The sequence below is a fragment of the Syngnathoides biaculeatus genome, chromosome 13 (assembly GCF_019802595.1).
Source record: "Syngnathoides biaculeatus isolate LvHL_M chromosome 13, ASM1980259v1, whole genome shotgun sequence".
Taxonomy (NCBI): Eukaryota; Metazoa; Chordata; class Actinopteri; order Syngnathiformes; family Syngnathidae; genus Syngnathoides; species Syngnathoides biaculeatus.
Genome location: NC_084652.1, coordinates 17,031,927 through 17,054,051, shown reverse-complemented (window position 1 = coordinate 17,054,051; position 22,125 = coordinate 17,031,927). Strand labels below are relative to the sequence as shown.

General features: G+C 41.7%; 2 protein-coding genes across 10 annotated transcripts in view; one reads left to right on the top strand and one right to left on the bottom strand.

Moving 5' to 3' along the window:
- Positions 1-392: 392 nt before the first annotated feature.
- On the bottom strand, positions 393-13,429 carry LOC133511258 (cAMP-responsive element modulator-like). 3 transcript variants are annotated; one of them, XM_061840024.1, is made up of 8 exons: positions 13,304-13,429; positions 11,639-11,719; positions 11,460-11,528; positions 9,957-10,027; positions 9,764-9,891; positions 7,463-7,546; positions 2,158-2,320; positions 393-2,076 (listed from the first exon to the last, which is right to left on the bottom strand). In XM_061840024.1, the coding sequence occupies exons 2-8, from the start codon at positions 11,705-11,707 to the stop codon at positions 1,932-1,934; spliced, it is 729 nt and encodes a 242-aa protein (XP_061696008.1). In that variant the 5' UTR covers positions 11,708-11,719; positions 13,304-13,429; the 3' UTR covers positions 393-1,931. The 3 variants fall into 3 exon arrangements, with proteins under 3 accessions (XP_061696008.1, XP_061696009.1, XP_061696010.1); XM_061840025.1 differs by having other exon boundaries at positions 11,639-11,716; positions 13,304-13,364; XM_061840026.1 differs by lacking the exons at positions 7,463-7,546; positions 9,764-9,891; positions 9,957-10,027; ... (1 more) ...; positions 11,639-11,719; positions 13,304-13,429 and adding an exon at positions 4,675-4,968.
- A 4,728-nt stretch (positions 13,430-18,157) lies between these two features.
- The window catches only part of LOC133511217 (partitioning defective 3 homolog), a 197,823-nt gene continuing 193,855 nt past the window's right edge, over positions 18,158-22,125 (top strand). For all 7 annotated transcript variants that reach the window (XM_061839939.1, XM_061839938.1, XM_061839936.1 and 4 more), the window contains exon 1: positions 18,158-18,614. In XM_061839939.1, the coding sequence (XP_061695923.1) occupies positions 18,495-18,614 (120 nt within the window). In that variant the 5' untranslated portion in view covers positions 18,158-18,494. The remainder of the gene's footprint in view (positions 18,615-22,125) is intronic.

Genomic DNA, 22,125 nt, shown 5'->3' with positions numbered 1-22,125 from the left:
CCTGGTTGCCGTGGAAACTAGTAAAGAACATCTTTTGTGGGTCACCAACACATTTACACAGGTGGATACACGTTTAATGACATTGAGCAGCTGTGAAATGATGCTTTAAACACAAATATTTTAAGGACAGAACATTAGGAAGCAGGAGAGACCTACTGGAGTTAGTGCTGAAGTTCCTGCTTTGACGATTGGCTTCCTGTGGGCACTTTGCATGGCCCCCCTGCTTGTTTTTTTTTCCCCTCCCACACTCTCAATACATGCATGTTTCTTTCGTTGAAGACTAAATTGTTAATCGGTGTGAACGTGAGTGGGAGTGCTTGATTGTGAATATGTGCCCAGATATCAACTGGCGACCAGTCTAAACTGTAGAAAACGGATGGAGGCACATTGGGAACAGCTCTCAACGACTTTATTTACACAACAAAGAAAAAAATGTACAAAAAGGGCAGTTGGGGCTGTTGTGTTGGTTAAAAAGTGTCAAATTTTTGTAAAAACAAAACAATGACTGGTAATCAACTGACTGGTTTTAATTGATTGTGCTTTAATAGACAATAACCTTTGATATCAATTAAAGCAACAATATGAAACAATTTAACTTTTAACAACAATCAGTTACCTTTATTTATGTTGGTGGACCAGCCAGGACACTGTGGTTTTATTAGTTATATAATCACTGGGAACAACACTATTGTAGATTTGTGTCTATAGTGCCTGAACACAAACACCACAATAATCAAACACTGATGGTACAAAACATATAAGCTTTGTTAGCATTTAGCATTATTAGTTGAGCTTAGCATCCGATCATGTCGGTCAATGACTGACTGGTGAGTGATTGTGCTTTGATTGACGAGCAGCTGCAGCCCTCTGACCTCAATTTGGAAAAAAAAAAAAAAAAAAAAAAAAAAAAAACACCTCAGTATTTGTCATTAATGTTAACAATTGAACCAAAAAGAAAGTGTGGAAATTTTTAGTTTGCAATTCCAGCCTTTAGAATACTTTTGGATCTATGTTGTTGGTGGACCAGCCAGGACACACGTGGTTTTATTAATACTCGCAACAATGCTTGTGTTATTGTAGGAAGTTGTGTTGTTGTAGGCTCTTGTACACGCAAACTACAGTAATGTTACAAAACAAACAAAACTTTGTTAGCATTTAGCAAAACTAGCTTTGCAGCTTTAGCTTCTGATAACTTTCTGGTCATCATGTCATCTTCCTTCATGGCTCTTGAATTACAATCACTTTTGTTTCAGATTTTTTGTCGACTTGTGTAAGAATTTAGCTCTCTATCGTAACATTTGTAGCATCCGATCATTTCTGTCAGTCATTGGAGAGTGTGCTTTATTTGAACGCGCAACTGATATTTAAAAACAGATGAGTTTGTTCAACTTTAGGACTTTTAGGTCAGCATCTGTCACTTGCAAATTATTATTTCAATGACAAACCCTTCATCTTTAATCTTTGTTAGGACTAGCATCAGTGCCAAAATTACAAATTTGTGTATGGTGGATCTCCATGAGCATGACCAGTTATAATTTAATGTGTATCTTAGCTTCTAATGTCTTCGTTATACAACATTTTATTTACACCTGCGGGGAACTTGGCCACAAAAATAAAAGCCATGTTTTTCCTAACCGCTAAGTAAAATGGCTGGAAATGAATTGATGCAAGTTAGCGCTCGCTACTTTGACTCACAAAAACTGTCAGAAATGAAAGCAAAAAAGACAAAAACGGTGCATTCAGGTGACATTCCCAGGAGGTGTGTTATATACTAATCCTTCAAGTAGAGTGCTTCCCAGAGTTCAGAACAGAACGGTGTTCCCGGAACTCGAGGAGGGAGGTTGCGGCATGGTAGAGGCCTGAGCTAGCGGGCGTGGTCACAGCAGTTTGGCGGGTTGCAGGATACGACAGGTAGCAGTTAGCGAGCTCTCTTACTCCCCCTTGTGGCAGTAAATGTCCTTGAGCGCCTTCAGTTCCTCAATCAGCGTCTTGTTTTGGTTCTCCAACACAGCAACACGATTCTCCAGACACTTGACGTACTCCTTCTTTTTCCGCCGGCATTCTCGTGCAGCCTCCCTACCACAACACAACAAAGGGGATCATTTAAACAAAGAAAATCCTGGACATCCCGGACTGGTCGCCAGTCTACATGCCTACCTGTTCTTCATAAGCCGGACCTCTCGCTTGCGTGTGACTTCCTCGGCGTGGTGCGACACCGGACTGTGCGTAGCGCCCGGTGACGCCGCGGCCATCACGATGCTGTGGGCCAGGCCGGAGGTGGGTGAGCGCAATTGACAGGCGGGGATGTCTCCGGTGGCCGCTGCGCAGGGGAGGCATGAACCGTTGTTACCTCCACTTAGTATCAGTCACATGACACGTGAGATGCTGTTTTCAAACATCTCATCTCGTCACTGTTTATGTGCTCACGTTAAAGCAATAATAGTATTACTCTGGCACCATCTTGTAGAATCTTGGTGCTGTTGTTGGGTTTAATTCAAAGTGTAAAGTAGGAGCTAGTACGGATATTTGCTTTTCCGTGTGTGATTTCATCAGTTTGTGCCTGAGGCTGACACAGGAGTGGATTTTGACTCCTGGTCCCCCTCCCTCCTAATCCCAAGTGAGCATTTTTTCTTTACTTTGCTTAAACAAAAATATCCCACTGAGATTAATAAGAACCACTTTTTCGAACACAAATAACGGCTACACAGTTAAATTGCACTCCCTCCTGTTACCACAGAGATTGATCCCATTCCTGAGCCAACATTTTTTCTGAACGGCACAAAGTCCTCAGAACTGTAAGGCACATGTGCTCACCCGGTACACGTCAATAGTTTTGTTTCCAAAGTCAAAGCAAATGTTTGCAAGTGTTATTTTGATTCAACAATACGATAATTCATGAAGCACTAACGCAATCTGAGAATATTTCATGTTGAGAAGATTTGATTTGAGAAGATCAGATTTGGACAATTTTAACAAAATGTCTTCCAACAATTAATCGATTCCCAAAATAGTTAATTAATTTGATAATCAAGTTGTCAATTAATTGTTAAAGCTCTACTCATGTTTTTCGTCTGTGTCGTTTTAGATCAAAGGAAAATAAATAACTCAAAGAGTGCTTTGTCACCATTTTGTGGCATCTATGGTCATTTATACAACCACCTTTTCAGGGGGGTGTGAATCCACTCTAAGCGAAATGTCCCGTGCCCAAACTCGGAAAACAGGATAGTTGGCTTCCTGTGCATGCTATGCTAATGAGCAGGACTATAGTTTGATCACATGTTTGAACGTGATGGCTGCCACCTTCAAACAAAAGTTAACTACATATTATTATACACAGATTATCTGATATATGTAAACAAAGAAATCCTAAAAATTAAAACAATGTAATTTTGGTGGATCCATGGTGACATGTTAAAAAAGAGACAGTAGAAGTTTCAAGTTCTTATGGTTGCTTTGCCACAGCCCCCACTTTTCATCATTCATCACAACGAGGAGGTAGTCCTAAAATAAATTTTGTCAGTCAGTTTTGCATATACAGTACTGAATTATACACACAATTTGTGAAAGGGCGTTGTCCCTATCCTGTGTGATAATGTGGGTTCACTGTAATGGACTAAGTATCATGTACCTACCAGTGAATTAAAAAAATAGTTTTCAAGCACTTCCAGGGTACCGTTAATTATGTCATTGCTCTCACATCATTAGAAGTACTAAATCAATCATATCAACAGGTGGACCTTCTATAATAAACAATAAATAAGGTAATTAAAACAACATTATACTGGCACTGAAGAAAAATGTTTTAATATGGCAATATTATATCACATTAATAAAAACTAAGCTCTACTTGAGATTCAAGTGAGCATCAGTTGGTCACTACTTTTCAATATGTATTGCAGATACAATGATTGCACAATAATGGGGGCTTCCCAAGAGTCACTATACAGTCCTGTCAAATAGCCAGTTTACGTTGTACGAGCAATATACATTATAGTTGATAGGGAGTGATTACAACCAACGTCTGTGTGAACCAACAGTTGTGTGCATTTGATACATTAGATCAAAATAAAAACGTGTTGATCATTTGACCCTTCATTTCCTTCATAGGATCATGAAAAATGTCAGCTTTGGAACGATGAGTCAGCGTAACCAAGGCCGCCCCTCACTCACATGCGCACACATAAAGTCATAAGAGAGGGCTGTGTTGACGTCACTGCGCGCAGTCTTCCCCCCTCCTCCTCCGTCCTCCACCCCCTTCTACCATTCCAGGAAGCATCAATGACGTAAAGGGTGCGCATTCACCCAACCCCCTCCCCGTCCACCCCCCATATCTGCCTGACAACATGTTGGTCCCTACCAGATGGGGAAACAACTTTTTAGGCACAGAACTCGAGCGAAGTGTGCTCATCTAAGTGTGTGTATCCGTCTCAGCTCTCATTTAGCCTAAAAGTCGTTTCAATCATTTATTTGATAAACTTGAACAATTATATTACGGTGGGGCACGCTGTGCAAAGTGGCACAAGTGCGCATGCGCGAGTTAGGACCGGAAGACAAGTACGAAAGAGAAATAAAAAAAAAAAAACGACGATGAAGAAAGCAACAAAAAAAAAAAGGTGAAGTGTTTGAAGAAGAGACGAATGAGTGATACTCGTAAAAAAAAGAAAAAAAGTTTACCTGACTCGGTCTCATCACCAGTGACGGCCATACTTGTTCCCCAGAGAGCCAGACCCGAACGCAAAGAGATGAAAGCAAACTACCAAACAGCCTTCGTGGTCTCGCTGGCTGGCTAAACTCCGAATAGCGCTCCTCTCTCGCTCACTTCCTTGACCGACTTGTGCCGTCTCTCTCTGGCCGCTCGTCAACTTTGCGGCCGGATTACAATTACCGGCATTGGCGTCACCGTGACGTCACCGGCGGCCGTTGAAGTCAGCGCAGACGCGCTGGGTTGGACCCCCCTCCTCCTCCCCCAAGTAACATAATGTCAAAGGGGGGAGGCGGAGCGAGGTTATTTTTAGAACGAGTGACGCAATTGGAGAGGCGCGAAAAAACAACAGGGCGCGTTGATTGGTTGCTTCCGCACGCGGAGGCGGGGCAAGCGCCAAGAGGAGATGACTTGTGTAAAGTTAGGAAGACGTGCGAGTTTTACCTAACTTTGAGCTCATAAAGACTAATCTATCAGTGTGGTGAAGTGTTTGAACCGCAATGCACACTAAAAGATAGGTAATAATTTTGTACATTAGATAAAAAAACATGTTTATAATACATTCTAATTCATTATTAGTCGTAGTATGTTTTTTCATAGTGGTTGGGGTCACGTTCAAGACAACCCAATCGAACCGACTGCTGCAGAACTAAGAGGAAGACTGAACTCATACATACAATTTGATCAAATTAGTCTTGACTGTGAAAGCCCCAAACCTGTCTTGAAACCATAATCAAACTTTTGTTTGAAACACTGACTTTAAAAATCACTGCTCCCTTGAAACCCTAACTGTGCCTTGAAACCCTACTTTGAAAACTTGGCCCATGTTTAAAAGTGACATCCCTTCCATGAAACCTTAATCCAGGTTGAAAACTATCATTTGAAACCCGAAATCCTAAAGCCCTACTTTGAAACCTGGACTTGAAACCCCAATTCTGTCTTGAAATCCTAATTTGAAACATTGACCCAGGCTTCAAACCATATTCCTTGTTTGAAACGCTACTTTGATGGTGATATAACCTTTGTTTGAAATAGTAATTTGTCACAGTAACCCTCTCGTAAAACGTACATTTGACACCCAAACTTTGTCTTAAAACCCTACTTTGAAACCTTGACTCATGTTTAGACCTTACCCCCCGTTTGAAACCTTAACCCTGTTGGAAAACTCTAATTTGAAACAATAACATTGGCATGAAACCCGAACTTGAAACTTTGACCCAGGCTTGAAACTCTATTCCTTGCTGGAAACCCGAACCAAGATTTCAGATCCTAATTCAAATACACTTGGGATTTATTGCTTTACCATCATTTTGAACCTTAATCACCAAGGAAACTCTCACCATTGTTTGATACCATAACTCGGACTTTAAACCTACCATATTTTACGAGACAGTGATGCAACTGAAGAAAGTCAACAAACAAGAGTATGCTCTGATTGGATGATCCTCAACAGGGGGCGGGGCTAGTAGCCAAAGGCAATTACACTGTACTGTACTCGGTTCAGGCGGCATGGTGGGTCAGCTGGTAAAGCGTTGGCCTCACAGTTTTGATGACCCGGGTTCAATCCCGGACCCACCTGTGTGGAGTTTGCATGTTCTCCCCGTGCCTGCGTGGGTTTTCTCCGGGCACTGCGGTTTCCTCCCACCTCCTAAAGACATCCAACATTAATTGGACACTCTAAATTGCCCCTTGGTGTGATTGTGAGTGCGGCTCTTTGTCTCTATGTGCCCTACAATTGGCTAACAACCAGTTCAGGGTGTACCCCGCCTTCTTCCCGTTGACAGCTGGGATAGGCTCCAGCACTCCCCATGACCCTCGTGAGGATAAGCGGCAAAGAAAATGGATGGATGGATGTACTCGGTTCAAGTTGGAAAGTTGTGAGTTTTAACAAATGTTATAACCAACAAACTCTTTTTAAAAAGCAGTCATTGTACTTTGCATTGCATACTGTAAGTACGGTAATAAAAGTTTCGTTTCTTCATATTATTATGATTTTCTCCATTGAATATGATTAGATTGTGTAACCGACAGGTCAAATAGGGGGAAAAGGACTCTTATTGTTTGTTGACGATATCCATCCATTTTCTTTGCCACTTATCCTCACGAGGGTCACGGAGAGTGGCGGAGCCTATCCCACCTGTCAACGGGCAGCAGGCAGGGTACACCCTGCACTGGTCGCCAGCCAATCGCAGGGCACATGGAGACAAAGAGCCGCACTCACAATCACACCTAGGGGCAATTTAGAGTGTCCAATTAATGTTCGATGTTTTTGGAATGTGGGAAGAAACCGGAGTGCCCAGAGAAAACCCGCGCAGGCACAGGGAGAACATGCAAACTCCACACAGGCAGCTCCGGGACTGAACCCGGGACCTCAGAACTGTGAGGCCAGTGCTTTACCAGCTGATCCACCATGCCGCCTTGTTGAAGATATTTCACCTTTAATTCAAAAGGATTTTTCAAGACTACATTAACATTACCGCCTTTGCTTCTTATCAGTTTGTCCTTGGGGTGTCCAAACATCAGATACCGGTACATTTCAACACCACCAAAACCCTCAGTTAAAAACTGGTTAACCTCAAAGGCAAAAAACCCCAAGAAGCAAACTCAGCAGTGCTGTTTTTGTAGTGAGGAAAGTAATGAGCTCTAAACGGAGAGTCCAAGCAACCCCTACACTGATACAACACAGGAGAGATGTTTCTCGACATTGAAACTCTACATTGAAATCCTCCACTGACTGGGAATTCGACTTTGAAACCATACCTTGTATGATCATCTGTCCTGCATGGATGTAGAACTGGTGGGCGCTCCCTGGTGACGCAGCAGCGGCACTCTGCGAGATGGCAGCTGTGGAGCAGGAACCTCAACATTGTGAGTGTTATCAGAGGACATCTACGGCATCATTACCTGATGTGTGTGTTTGTGTGTGTGAGCGAGAGCAACTTTCAGTAGTAATGCAAGAGCGAAAAAATGTTTGTAGTGCGTTTGTGAGCATTTCGGTAGTGTTTGTGAGTGTTTCAGCAGCATGCGTGGGAGCAACATTTTTTGGTTTGAGTGAGAGGATTTTCGTCTAGTGTGTGCAAGAGAATTTCAGAAGTGTATGTGGGAGCAATTTAATAGCGTGTGTGTGAGGAAAACAAATCTGTACTTTGTGTGGGAGTGTTTTCATAATGTGCGCGTGAGCATTTCACCTGTGTATGTGAGAGTGTTACAGAATGATAAATGGACTGCACTAATACAGACCTTTATCTAAACCATCGCGGTGCCCAAAGCACTTTACAAAGCCTCACTTTCACCCACTCAGACACACATTCGTAAACAACTGGGCGGCTGTTGCCATGCAAGGTGCCGGCAGGGCAAGAGCAAATTAAGGTTCAGTCTCTTACCCAAAACTTCAACATGTGGAAAGTCGTAGGTGGGATTCGAACAAAGCGATTCTTAGGTCACTGTACGACCCACTCTAATACTGTGTTGCAGTCGGCCAAAATTCAATTCAATTGCAATTCATTCTAAGCGCATTGAATTGACGCAACTGGACTGTTCTGTTTGTCTTGAGAAAATGTTTCGTGTATCGCTCAAAAAGTCTTCATCAGTACTGTAGCATGTGTGTGGGAAGAAATATTTAGTAGTGAGAGTATTTCAGTTGTATGCTTACGTGTTTAAGTAATGCGTGTGGACAGAAAATACAATCTGTAATGTGGATGCGAGCGTTTTAGTATTCTGTATTAGTGTTTCACCTCTGTGTGTGAGAATTTTTCAAGAGTCGATGTGAGTGAAAACATGTAACCTGTGTATGTGGGAGTGTTACAATAGGGTGTGTGTGTATAACACCGGTTTGTGCGAGACCATTTTAGCATTCCGAGTGAGAGCGTTTCACCCGTTTGTGTCACATCGCCTCAGGAGTGGATGTGTTTAAAGGAATACTCCGCTGAACAATGAAAAGCCTCAATCTGATAGGTCATGTCATATGCACAGTGGCTTGAAAATTTGAGGTTAATCCGATATAATTTAATAGTGTTTTGAGAAGATTTTTTATCGGCAATTACGAATTTTCATGGGCGCCGCCATTTTGGTGAGTCACAAGACCTACTTGCACAGATGTGATGTATTCTGTGTGCAAACAACGAAATCACGGCCGATTTGTACTGTAATCACATGCAGTTCTACCACCAGCGCACGTGAAAATGCCCTGCTGTATCGTGAAATTTTTCCATAATTCGTATAGAAATAATCCGAGGAAGCCTCGGTGGCATATTCTGCCCAGTAAGAAAAAGAAACATTTCAGGACCCAGTGGCTAGTGAAGTGTGGTCGCCCTGAGCAGAACGACATATCTACAAGTGTATTTGTGCGTTGAGACTTCCATCCTTTCATCGTGACCGTAATTCAAATTGATTTGGCAACATGATGCTATGATGGTGAACAGTTCTTGCCGACAAAGGCATGTCTTTTGTTCGTTTGATTATCTTGTCTTTATGCAAAATTGGAAAAATGTTGATTGGCAACGTCGAGTACGAATCCTTTGGCGGACTCCCCATCTGTGAATTTAAACCGACGCGATCAGCGTTCAACCGTTCTGCGCCTGTGGTTAGTTAGCTAGTCAGACTCCACGTCATTCCCATCAAAATAATCACCATTGTTTACAACCACAGGTTGAAATCTGTGCGAATGTATTCCTCCGTCTTCCCAATCAACAGTTACTGCTATTTCTTCATCAGATGAGGATACATCCAATAATTCAGCGCTGTCTGTGATTGTGTATCCCTTTGTTTGCGCACAGGAGACATCACTTCCTCTTTTTAAGTCATGTGACTCGCCAAAATGGCAGCGCCCGTGAAAATTCATAATTGCCAATAAAAATCTTTCAAAACACCATTAAATGATATCGAACTAACTTCACATTTTCAAGGTAGAGTACATATGACATGACCTGTCGGATTAAGGTGTTTCATTGTTCAGTGGAGTATTCGTTTAAAAAAAAAAATAATTGACATGTGTGTGTTTCAAAAGGTTATGTTGCAAATTATGATTGTATTGTTCCACTATGGAAAGTGGTTTGCGCTTACCATATTGTCCGGAAGTCATGTGGTGGCTGATCGGCACCAATGAGGTCGAGTCGTGGTCCTCCTCAGTCATGTCCTCCTCCGTTTTGAAAATGTTCTGCGAGTCCGAGGAAAGCTTGTTGAGGATTGTTCTGCAGATAAAACATGGTTAGGTTTCATGCGAACTTGTGCTAGCCGTGTTCGCATGTTATATTACCGGTATGACGAAGGCTGCGTGGAAAGCGTCTGCTGTTTCTTGTGAGAGTCTCCGTCTGACTCGCTCACCACCTCAACATGACGATGACACAACAACAAGACACTTAAAACCCCAACTCTGGCCTGAACTCAAAATTAAAGGTCCCATATTTTGACCATTTCGACATTGACAGAGTCATTCTCTAACATGGACGTAGTATAAAAAGTGTCAATTTAATTCCAAAAACCACATTAGTTTGTTTTGTGATACGAGTCTCCAGAAAAGGCCCCTGTGATAGCTACTGTGCTTCTCTTTGACCTATTTCTGTGTCCTCCTTTGGGTGGCACGGTGGAGCGACTGGTTAGAGCGTTAGCCTCACAGTTCTGATGACCGGGGTTTGAATTCCGGCCCCACCTGTGTGGAGCTTGCATGTTCTCCCTGTACCTGCGTGGGTTTTCTCCAGGCACTCTAGTTTCCTCAAACATCCCCAAAAAAAAAAAATGCATTAATTGGGAGACTCGATAATTGTTTGAGGTATAATTGTGAATGTGACTGGTTGTGTGTTTCTATGTGCCTTACAATTGGCTGGCAACCAGTTCAGGGTGTACCCTGCCTACTGGCCGATGATAGCTGGGATAGGCCCCAGTACATGGAAGACGTTTGAAGCTCAGACATGCGTCGACAATTTTAATTCATATTATTGATGTTTACTGAGGCACCAGAGAGACAATTTTAAAAACAAATACTACAAAAACTTGCTTTAGCAAAATACAGGACCTTTAAAAAGCTAACCTCACTTGAAACCCTGACCCTAAAGAATAAGATTTGTTTGACACCCTGACCCTGGCCTTGCTTTGAAAACTTAAACCTCGAACAAAACACGAATCCAGACTTAAAATTGGAAACATAACCCTGCCCAGAAAACATTTTTGAAACCCTATCTCTTGCTTCAAAACCCCTCCTTAAAACCATAATTTAATACAAATCCTGATTTATAAACCCTAATTTGAAATCTTTGCCCTTGTTTGAGCCCCTACCCTTTATCTTGAAACACTACTTTAATTTTACCTTGAAACACTACTTTAATGCCCCAACTAGAAAACCCAACCCTGGCTTGAACCTCTACATTGGAACACGAAGGCTAAAAAGCCTTCTTTGAAACTATATCTCGAACTTCAAAATACAATTTACTGGAATACCAAAACCTGAAAACCAAATCCTGTCTTGAAAACCTCTTTTGAAAGTCTAATCCTGATTTGAAACTCCAATTTGAAATTTATCACCCTTATTTGAAAACTGAACTCTACCTTGAAAACCCAATTTAACGTCCCAATTTAAAACCCTAACGTTTATTTCCAAACATAACTCAGGCTTGAAACCCTGTACAGTAATTGAAATCCTAATCAAAGTCTGAAACCCAAGCCTTTATTTGAAAACCAAAACTTTTACCGTAACTCTGCCTTAAACTCTAATTTAAATAAAATTTGAAACCCAAACTGTTGGACCCTTGTGTAGTATTCTTACTTGGATGATTTGTGGAGACTGGATGACTGAAGACTTATGGAGGAACCGGACCGTCCCACCAGGAGAAAGCTACCAGCACACAAAAGAACACAACATTATTGCCAGTAATATTTCAGATTCACACCATATTGGACGAAAAGTATGTGTTCCGAACTGGACCAAATTGGTATGGCATTTACTTGTGAAGTAGGCATGCCATCGGGATGCTCTTCCTCATCTGCCGTTGAGTCATTGGTGCTATCGTCCATCGCTGCTCACTTCTAACCACAAACAACACCATAATGACCCCCCCAAAAAAAACATTTTATTGTGTTTTCAACTGAAAATGGATAAAAATGCTCATTGTTCTTTTAGATTGGAGCTAAAAAAAAAATGTGTAGTTTTGTTTGTACCATGGTGTAATAGTGGCTTGCACGTGTCTTTCACTTCTGAAGTTCTAAGAATCAGTTTGTTTCTTCCAGTATTCCAAAACATCATAGGTTCACCGAGGATTACATTTGTGTGAATGGTTGCTGGTCTATATGATGGCTGACTGGTGACAAGTCCACTGTTTGTCTATATCAGTGGTTCCCAAAGTCAACCTGGGCCCGGACTCCCAGTGAGTCATTCAAAAAGCTCCCGGACCCCCAACCTCAGCTTTCGCAAATAATGTAATGTAAGTACCGGCACTGTAGGGCTGGGGCGTGGCGCTACCTGAATAACTCATCTGGGCTGGGCTCAAAATAGGATAGATAGGATGTGAAACATAGCGAGACAGAAGAAAAAACATTTTTTTTGTTCTTTTCTTCAGCAAAATATTAAATTGTTACTCTGTCTCTAACATCGTATCGCGGACTCCCTGGAAAGACGTTTTTCACCCCCTGGGGGTCCGTGGACAACTGGTTAGCACATTAGCACATCTGCCTCACAGTTCTCAAGACCTGGCTTCTCAGTCTGCCTCAGCTGTGTGAAGTTTGTATGTTCTTTTCCTGCCTGGGAGGTGTACTCCGGTTTCCTCCCAAATCCTAAAAACATGCATAGCAGGAGAATTGAAGACTGAATTGTCTGTAGGTATGAATGTGAGTGCAAATGCTAGTTTTTTGTTTTTAAAGATAGGCTCCAACACGCCTGCGACCCAAGTTTGAGTTGTACCGTATAGAAAATTACTGAGGGAATGAACGAATTAACGGCATGTGAGAAAGATGGTGGTACAAATCTTTCACAAAGTAATTAAACATCTTGCTATGGATAGGTTCCCTATTACGCCGTCTTGTGTGTCATAAAGGTCAGAGAATGCAGGTGATAGGTGAACGTGAAGTTTTTTTTCTATCCGATTGGTCTCAGGGTGTTGGTGACATGATTGGAAACCTATCCATAATTGAAGTGATGTGGGAATTGATTTGTTAAAACCACTATATACCCATAAAACTATACTCCTTATAGCAAATAAATAAATAATAAACTGTATTTAAAATGTCAACCTTGACTTGAAACCCTAAATCTAACTTCTAACCCTACTTTGAAACACTAACCAAACATAAATTAACATAATTTAACTACAAACTGTATTAATAATATAGATGTTGTATAAAGGCGTCTATATTCAATGTATTTATACAGTAGTTCCATTAAGGCAATGGGTTTGCAATTTGATCCAAAAGGTTGGGGTTCCTGTTTTAGTTTGAAAATCCAACTTCCGGCCTGGTTGAATTGACGTCACCGCGTTTAGCTTGACGTGAAAAAAAAGTGGTTCCTGCTGACTCATCTCCGACGTTTTCCAGCTGCAACTCGTGTGGCATTTTCATGTGAAATCCGTGCCTCGATGATCAATCGATTGATTGGCTGATGGATTGATTTGAACTTACCCGAACTTTGACGCCGTGCTCGTCGTCACTGGTGACGAAGTGTGACTGCGCTCGCGTCGAATCACGTCAGCGACGACGAGCCGGATGACGACGACCAAAAGAGAGGCGCTGTTAAGACAAAGAGTGCGTGTTGATCAGAAACAGGCGAGAGCACTTCACACATACTTCCGGGTTCGCCAATAAAGACAAATCGCGACTTTGAAGTTCACAATTTTATTTTTTATTTGTTTCAGGGAAAATTGATGGATTATTCAACAATACCGAGAGAATCAAATAACCATTATTACATTTGAAAGACACCCCTAACCTTGGTTAGAACCCCACTAAGACTGTAACTTGTTAATTTGAAACCCTGACACTGCCTTAAAGCCCCCTTTGAAACCGATACCCTGTCTTGAAACCCCAATTCTGAGCCTACACCTTGTCTTAAAACCCAAAACTTGGCTCAAAACCCTATTTCGACCAGCTAACTAGGCTTGAAACCCTCAATCTGTCTTGAAACCTTAATTTGAAACCCTAAACTTGGTCAGCCTCATTTGAACCCAAAACCTGGTTTGAAACTGTAACCATGGCTTGAAAACTTACTATGGAATCCAAAATCCGGTGTGATATCCTACATTGATTCCCTAACCCTTGTGTAAAATCCTCAACCTGTCTTGAAAGCCTACTTTAACTCCATAACCATGGCTTGCACGCCTACTTTGAAACCCTAACCTGAAACCCTACCTTGTAACCTGAACCTTGGCTTGAACCCCTACTTTAAAGCTCTAACCCAAGAAAATGAATTATTAGTCAAAACATGCCTCACAGCTGCATGGAAAAGTGAGGGCAATTTGCTTTATCAGGAAAATGATCAATACCATTAGGTAAAAAAAACAAAAAAAAACATGTTTGGTAGGGATGGATTTTTTTGTGGTCTACTGTATATAAGAACAGCTCACACACGTGACCATAGCAACAAGGCCTAACAACGAGAGCTTATCGTTGTTATTCAGTGGTTTATCTCAAGAGGGCGTTACTAACTCGTACAGAATTTGGAAGCAGCATACAGGTACAGTACAGTACCTGATTTGCTATTCTGATGGCCACAATGTTGTGACTATTCTCGGCCACCGGAGTCTCCAGTACTTTGTAGTTTATGTCCACTGCTGTGCTTACAAAGTCATACGTCTTAAAACTATCTTTGTTCATCATGATGAGTTTTTGGGGTCTGAATAAAGGAATTTCAATTATACAATTATATTAGGAAATGGTAAATTAAGGTCGTGGTCTGCAAAATTCCATTCCCCTTTTCAAGGTGCTTATCCTCACAAGGGTCGCAGGAGTGCCGGACCCTATCCTAGCTAACATCAGGCGAAAGGCTGACTACACCCGCAGCTGGTCACCCGTTAGTCATAGGGCACATATTGACAGCATCACTGAGCGGGAATCGATCCCATGGTGCACGCACCAAAATCAGGCGTGTGACACTATCAGTGACTCCTGGTCTACAACATAGTTTAAAAATCATTTTGGATATTAGATAGATAGATTCAGAAGATTTGATTTAACTTAATGGAGACTATCCATCCATCCATCCATTTTTTTTTTCCACTTATCCTCACAAGGGTCGCAGGAGTGCTGGAGCCTATTCCAGCGGTCAATGGTCAGGAGGCAGGGTACGCCCTGAACTGGTTGCCAGCCAATCGCAGGGCACATCGAGACAAACAGCTGGACTCACAATCACACCTCCGCGCAATTTAGAGTGTCCAAACCCACACAGGCACAAGGAAAACATGCAAACAGTTTATGCGATTTGGACCCCCGTCCTCAGAACTGTGAAGCAGACGCTCTAACAAGTCACGCTGTTGTTCCACCCAGGGGAAATTTGAATGTGGAATAATTTCAAGGGTCATAAAATATAACATTTATTTTTCTCTCAGCCACTTTCGTTTGAGTTTTTGTTGTTGTTGTTTTCATGAGAACATGGCAGCATTTTTATTTTATGTAATACATGCAATTAAATATAAATATAAACCTAGATTTTTCTTCAGGAAATGGCTTTGAAATAAAGGATTCCATGACCACCAAATGTGCAGGGTCTGCATAATACTTTGTTACTATGATTTAAAGGCAAGTATTTTCAACATTTGTGAAGTCATAACCTCTCTTCTTTTTTGGATTTCTTTTCAGGAAATGTCAAGTCAGTCATTACAGAACGTTTTCTGAGTCCCATGTTACCGTAGTTCATTTTGTACGGAACAATGTCAAGGTACTTTGGATTTAGTAGTTACCAATGACTTGATGGATATAGACTTTGTAGATATATGCATCAGAATTAGAGTCATCTTTATTTGCCAAGTATGTCAAAGACACACGAGGAAATTGTTTGTTGTAGTTGGAGCTGCTCTAGTATAAGAATTGACAAGGAATATTTTGGGACATGAAAACGTGAAAATTGAGTCAGAAAAAGTTACCAGTAATGAAGTAAGGATTTTTTTTTTTTTTTTGACAAATGCAAATGATGTGTCGAGCAGTTTAGGGCAATTTGAAATTACTAATACACTGATGGTGTAGTGGTACACAGGCCTGTCGATTCCCGCTCAGTGATGGTGTTGATATCTGCCCTGTGACTGAGTGGCAGCCTGTTCAGGGTGTAGTCCTCCCTTCGCCCAAAGTTAGCTGGGATAGGCTCGAGCTTTCCCACAACCCTTGTGAAGATAAGCGGCTTGGATAATGACATGACATGACAAATGACTAATAGAACAATATTCTAGTGACTATTATGCATGTGACCTAGAAACTCCAAGAAATTAAATTCAGGGCGTTCAAAGTTACTCGAAATGTGATTATCTGGGACCATATCAATTCTGCAAATGGTGGAGGTACTTCTTATACTGGGCACCTAAAGATGATTCAGAATCTTGATACTGTTTTGAAAATCGTATTTCAAGCATACGTTGGTGAATAATCCAAATTACCCCCATTATTATTCCTATGGGTGGCATGGTGGGTCAGCTGGTAAAGCGTTGGCCTCACAGTTCTGAGGTCCCGGGTTTGATCCCGGTCCCGCCTGCGGGGAGTTTGAATGTTCTCCCCGTGTCTGCGTGGGTTTCCTCCGGGTACTCTGGTTTCCTCCCACATCCCAAAAACATGCAACCTTAATTGGACACTCTCAATTGCCCCTGGGTGTGATTGCGAGTGCGGTTGTTTGTCTCGATGTGCCCTGTGATTGGCTGGCAACCAGTTCAGGGTGTCCCCCACCTCCTGCCCGTTGACAGCTGGGATAGGCTCCAGCACTCCCCGTGGCCCTTGTGAGGATAAGCGGCAAAGAAAATGGATGGATGGATGGGTTATTCCTATGATGATGTATTACAGTTGAAGGCAGAAGTTTACATACACTGTGCAAAAACACACATTTCATTTTTTGTTTCACTGTCTGAAATCAAACGAGACTGCACTGCTTCGTTATCAGATCAGTCAGGATCACCAAAATTATTACATTTTGTTAAATGCCACAATAATGTGAGACAGAATTTCTGAGTGAGTTTTATATTATTTATTCCGAGGTCAAAAGTGAATTGCATGACTCAAACGTGTTAGGTCTCCTTCCACAAGCTTCTGACAGTACTCTGCTTGAATCCTGGCCCATTCCTCCTGACAGAACTGGTGTCACCGAGTCAGGTTTGTCGGTTGCCTTGCCCGCACACCCCTTTTCAGATCTGCCCACAAATTTTCAATGGGATTCAGATCAGGGCTATGTGATGGCACCTCCAAGCTCTCAAGCCACTATTTTGGGAATACTGTATGCTTGGGGTCGTTGTCCATTTGCACCCAAGTTTTAGCTTCCTGTATGATGTCTTGAGATGTTGCCTTAATAGTTTCATGTGATATTCTTTCTTCATGATGCCGTCTATTTTATGAAGAGCTCCAATTTCTGCTGCAGCAAAACAGCCTCACAACGTGATGCTGCCACCACCATTCTTCACAGTTGGTATGGTGTACTCAGGTCTACAAGATTCCCTCTTTTTCTTCCAGATGTAATGTTGGTCCTTACAGCCAAACAACACTATTTTAATTTTATCAGACCACAGGACATGTCTCCAGAAGTTACGATCTTTGTCTTGGTGTCTTTTGGCAAACTGTAATCTGTCTTTTTTTTTTTTTTTTGGCTTGTTTCTTTGGGTGTAAGGGCTTCATTCTCGGCGAGTGGCCTTTCAGCCCAGGACTCATTTCACTGTGGATCACGACATATTTAGGGCCATAACACATTCAAATCTGGGACACGGAGCCTGTCTCCTTCCTGAGTGGTGTGATGGCTAGACATTTCCATGTTGTTTATCCTTGCATATGATTGTTTGACCAGATGAACGTGGCACCTTCAAGGATCTGGATATTGCACTCAAGGATGATCCAAACTTGTGGACCTCTACAATTATTTATCTGATTTCCTGGCCAATTTCTTTCCATTTTCCCATGATTTCAAACAAGAAAAATGAGTGTTTTAAGTGCAGTCTATGGAATTTTTTTGACATAGAAGAAAATAATATAAAATCCTCAAAGAAATTCTCTTATAATTGTGGTATTTAACAAAAGTAAATAATTTTGGTGATATTGAATGACCTGAAACAAGAGTAGTTTAGTCTGATTTGACTTCAGACAGTGAGATAATAAAATGAAATGTGTTTTTGCACATCGTATGGAATCTTCTGGTTTCAGTTGAATGTAACTGTCACATTAATCACTTTGCCTTATCTGTACAAATCAAGAAAAACATAGTTTGTCCCAATCAATGATACGAATGATTTGTGCAGCAATCGATCACATTTTATGTAATTTATGGATTGGGACGGAATCGAGGAGATTTCCCGAGTTTACATGAATGCACCAGCAGGCGCTCGGGCACGCGCAGGGTGCGAGGCGTCGCGAGCGACCGCGGGAAGGAAGGAGACGCAGAAAAGGAGATCGATAGATCGAGCTCCGCTAAACAGGTGGTCGGTAAGAGAGGCACAGAGGGAGAGGGAGACTCCCACATACATCAGATTACAATGTCGTACTGGGGGGAGAGAGGCAGAAAGACGGCGCTTTAGCGGATCAACCAGCGAAAGACCCTAAACCAAACAGAGAGCCCCCAGCGCCTCATGCCGCTTCTGGACTTCTTCCGACTCTTTTCGCCGGGCTTGGGAGCATCGAGCGGGCGCGGAAGGACACCATGAAAGTGACGGTGTGCTTCGGAAGGACGCGCGTGGTCGTGCCGTGCGGGGACGGTAACATCCACGTGCACGCGCTCGTCCAACAAGCCGTCATGAGGTACAAAAAGGCCATCGCCAAGGTAACCGAAGTAGTAGTCGTCGTCGTCTTCTTCTTGGTGTTGTTTTTAGCATGTTAGCATGACCGGCTAGCCACTCTACTTGTTGCTGCTAGCCAGAGGGAGGGCGTGCGCGTGCACGTCTGCACACAACATGGCGCAAACTTGGAACAATCTGTGTCGAAGTTTCCACGGCGCGTGTGCACGCGCAGCGTGATTCCTCTGTTGCAAAAGTTCCCAATCACTACATCACAAAAAAAAAACAAAACAAAAAAAAAAAAAACAGCTAAAGGGAGTTCGTCTGCAGCGTAGATGTTGTTAGCCGCCGCTTTGCATGCTCGCATCAGTAAGACCATCCACGGGCATTTTGGTTGCTGGTATTGTTTCCATGGACATTTTGGGGAGTCATTTGGATGACTTGGGAAGAATGGGAGTAATTCAAGGGGGTGTTATCCGTTAGGATCATCATCAGCGTGTACTCAAATTAGCTGTTGTGGTTTCATGGAATCTTTGGGATATATTAAGGACTGCTGTATCATTTGGTAATTGTAGTCTCCAGTTTTGACCTGTGACAAACATGGGATTGCAGACCACAGATATATGATCAAAAAATACAGAATTTCACAGGTTTCACTTATACTGTGTGTCTAATCTCAATAAAGAACTCCAGACACAGAAAGTTCCTTTCCATCACCCATTCAGAATCCAGTCTTGCAAGACAGAAATCTCACATGATCAAATGTGATCAAACAAAAGAAAAGATGAAGAAAAAAAAACACAGCTATGTCACGCAAATGTTTCGCAAATGTTTACATGGGTACCCGAGTTGGGAGATTTGTAAAATCGTGTTGTCAAAAACAAGCAAGCAAACAAAAAACCTTTCTTTTGAAAATACTTATTGGTGTTTGGTGAACTCACTCCTGTGAAATATGACATTTTGGTGTTGGCCTTTTATTTATTTTTTTGCTGGCTTTGTCTAGTTCTTCAGATCGCTTCTTTAAACTGGCTATATTCAGTCTCATGTCATGACTCAAGGAGTTGGCGATGCCCACAGGCCTCATACGTGGAAAATTTTGCTCATAAATATTTAATATTTAAGATGTCATCCCTGACCCTTTTTGGAGCCTATTCTGGGCATAAAGTCACCATGAAAACACCTCAGACCTAAGGATAATCTCATAGAATAGTCTCATAAGACAAAAAAATTGTCTGGCAAAGTCCGGACAAAAATATACCGACTATCTTTGTGTATCCTGGGCAATACTTGCCATTAGGCATGTGGCACAATCATAATATTAATTATTCATAATAATGATAAGAGAACTGGCAAATGCTACGGAATATCCATATTTTCTTACAGAAATCACTGAATGTTGACTTGTTACAAATGTAACATTGATTGTTCCAAATATTGGGGAAAAAAACGTAAGCATCTGACATTACCAGGACATCTACTTTAAACAGTAGCTTGGTGCATGTCATTTTTTTTTAACCCTTCTCTCCCCTCCATGCACTCTAAGTCACTGCTCATCTCTTCCATGGTAACAAATAAGCTATAATCCTTATTATGCTTTTTACAAGTGTCACAAAAGGGAAGACAAGAAGTGGATAGGCGAAGACGATGACAAAGCCATGCTAATTTTTAAACTAGATTTACAATCATAAAGCATCCAATTCAGTTTATCAGCAATCATCTGAGATTACGAGCTGGTGACCTTCCATTTGCTGTGCTTACCCTTATCCACATGTTAGCATCAGCATTCTTTAGCTTGTATTGCTCCAATTGAGAATGTGTTATGAAAGGAGAAGCTTCCAGGAGATCTTTTAGCATGGTAGGACCAAGAAGGTATTGAAATTGGTAGTTGTTGTTTCCTCCATGGAATTTTTAAATCTAGCAGGAGGGATTTTGCTTACTTGGGAAGGATTTGAGAAGCTTCCAGGAGCTATTAACTGGTTAGCATCAGCAAGAGCAGGCGGACTCATTTATGCTTGTAGTGTGAATACAGGAGGAAAGGTTGGGCTCACTTGGGAAGTACCAGAGACGTTTCCAGGAGAGGTTAGCAGGTTAGGAGTGAAAACAACATTCTTTTTGCTGGTCATCATTTGCTTTAAATGCAATGAAATCATCTCTAAATATTGACTCACTTGCTCCAAATTACAGCATTCGTCTCGTGACCTCCTAAATAATTATTATAGTCTTCATCTTGATGATTGAAATTGTTAAATCATGACTTAATGACGTGAAATATCTTTTAGTCCCAACATAATCATTTTGGTATCTTCAAGTAATGAAAAAATTTATTAAATGATGGCTTATCCTCGCATAAGGATTTTATCTTCAACAGTATTTTGGGGTCTCACAATACCTCATAAAGATTCCCAATATTGATATAGAGTATAATTAAATTAGGTTATCGTCTTAAAATAGTTTTGCGTCGCAAACATATGACTGAGACAATTACAGAATAACCCATTTAAGGGTAGGGTTTTACGCCTGGAACATATTACAATTTATGACAGTATATACAGTATTGCCTCCCACTACAGTGGATTTTAGACTCTTAATACTCACTTTTCATTGTGACATTACATAGTAGAGGAGGCAATAGTTGATTACAAGGGTGTGTGGGTGTCATAAAATTGTACTTGTGTGGGAGAAAAGTGAGTCTTTTTGCTCCAGGCCATGCTTTCATCGCATGCCGCCACAGACTCGCTCTGTGCCTGGCAGCAAGACTGGTTGACTAGGAGTGAGGAAGGCTACTGTACAGTTATTTGTATTTACAGTTGTGCGTTCGCTAAACGGCCAACTATTTAATTGACACAACACCCATTTCATGACTCATTTATCAGCACTTTTATCATGATGCTGCTAAAAAGGCTGTGAACAAAATGTCGCCATGCCAACCGCGTAGCTAGCAGACCCTGTGAAATCCATCCATCCATTCATCTATTTTCCATACCCCTTATCTTCACTAGGGCTGTGAGCGTGCTGGATCTTATGCCAGCTGTCTTTGGGCAAGAGATGGGGTACACCCTGAACTGATAGCTAGCCAAATGCTGGGCACTTGGAAAAAAAAAAAACACTTGGACACTCCGATGCATACCTATGGGCTTTTTAGAGCCTTGCATTAACCTAGCATGCATGTCTTTGATATGTGGGAGGAAACCGGCGAACTCACGCAGGCATGAGGAAAACATGCAAACTCCACAGAGGGAAGGCTGGATTTGAACCCAGGTCCCGAGAACTGTGTTGAAAATAATTTTCTAGCTTGCGAACAACTCCAGAGTACCCACATCTTGCCTAAAAGTAAGATGGAATAAACTCCAGGTCACCTGAATAACCTTAACGAGGATCACAGCTGTCGAAAATGGATGCGCGACTAAAAAAACTTGCCATCAAGTTGAGTTTTAGTTATGTCCTCAAATACCATGGAACTTGTTCAGACACTTTGTATCTATCTGTCACATCTTATCAGATTATGTTTTCTTCTCTTTGATCTAGAGCAAAGTTTCACTTATGAATGTTGCAAGGGAC

Bases quoted from the DNA above. Each gene is read 5' to 3' on its own strand.
- LOC133511258 (XM_061840024.1), bottom strand. From the start codon at position 11,707: ATGGACGATAGCACCAATGACTCAACGGCAGATGAGGAAGAGCATCCC. The intron at 9,892-9,956 runs GTAATATAACAT...TTTTATCTGCAG, and splicing joins ACGCAGCCTTCGTCATACCG to AACAATCCTCAACAAGCTTT. The intron at 2,077-2,157 runs GTAGGCATGTAG...GTGTTGTGGTAG, and splicing joins GTCCGGCTTATGAAGAACAG to GGAGGCTGCACGAGAATGCC.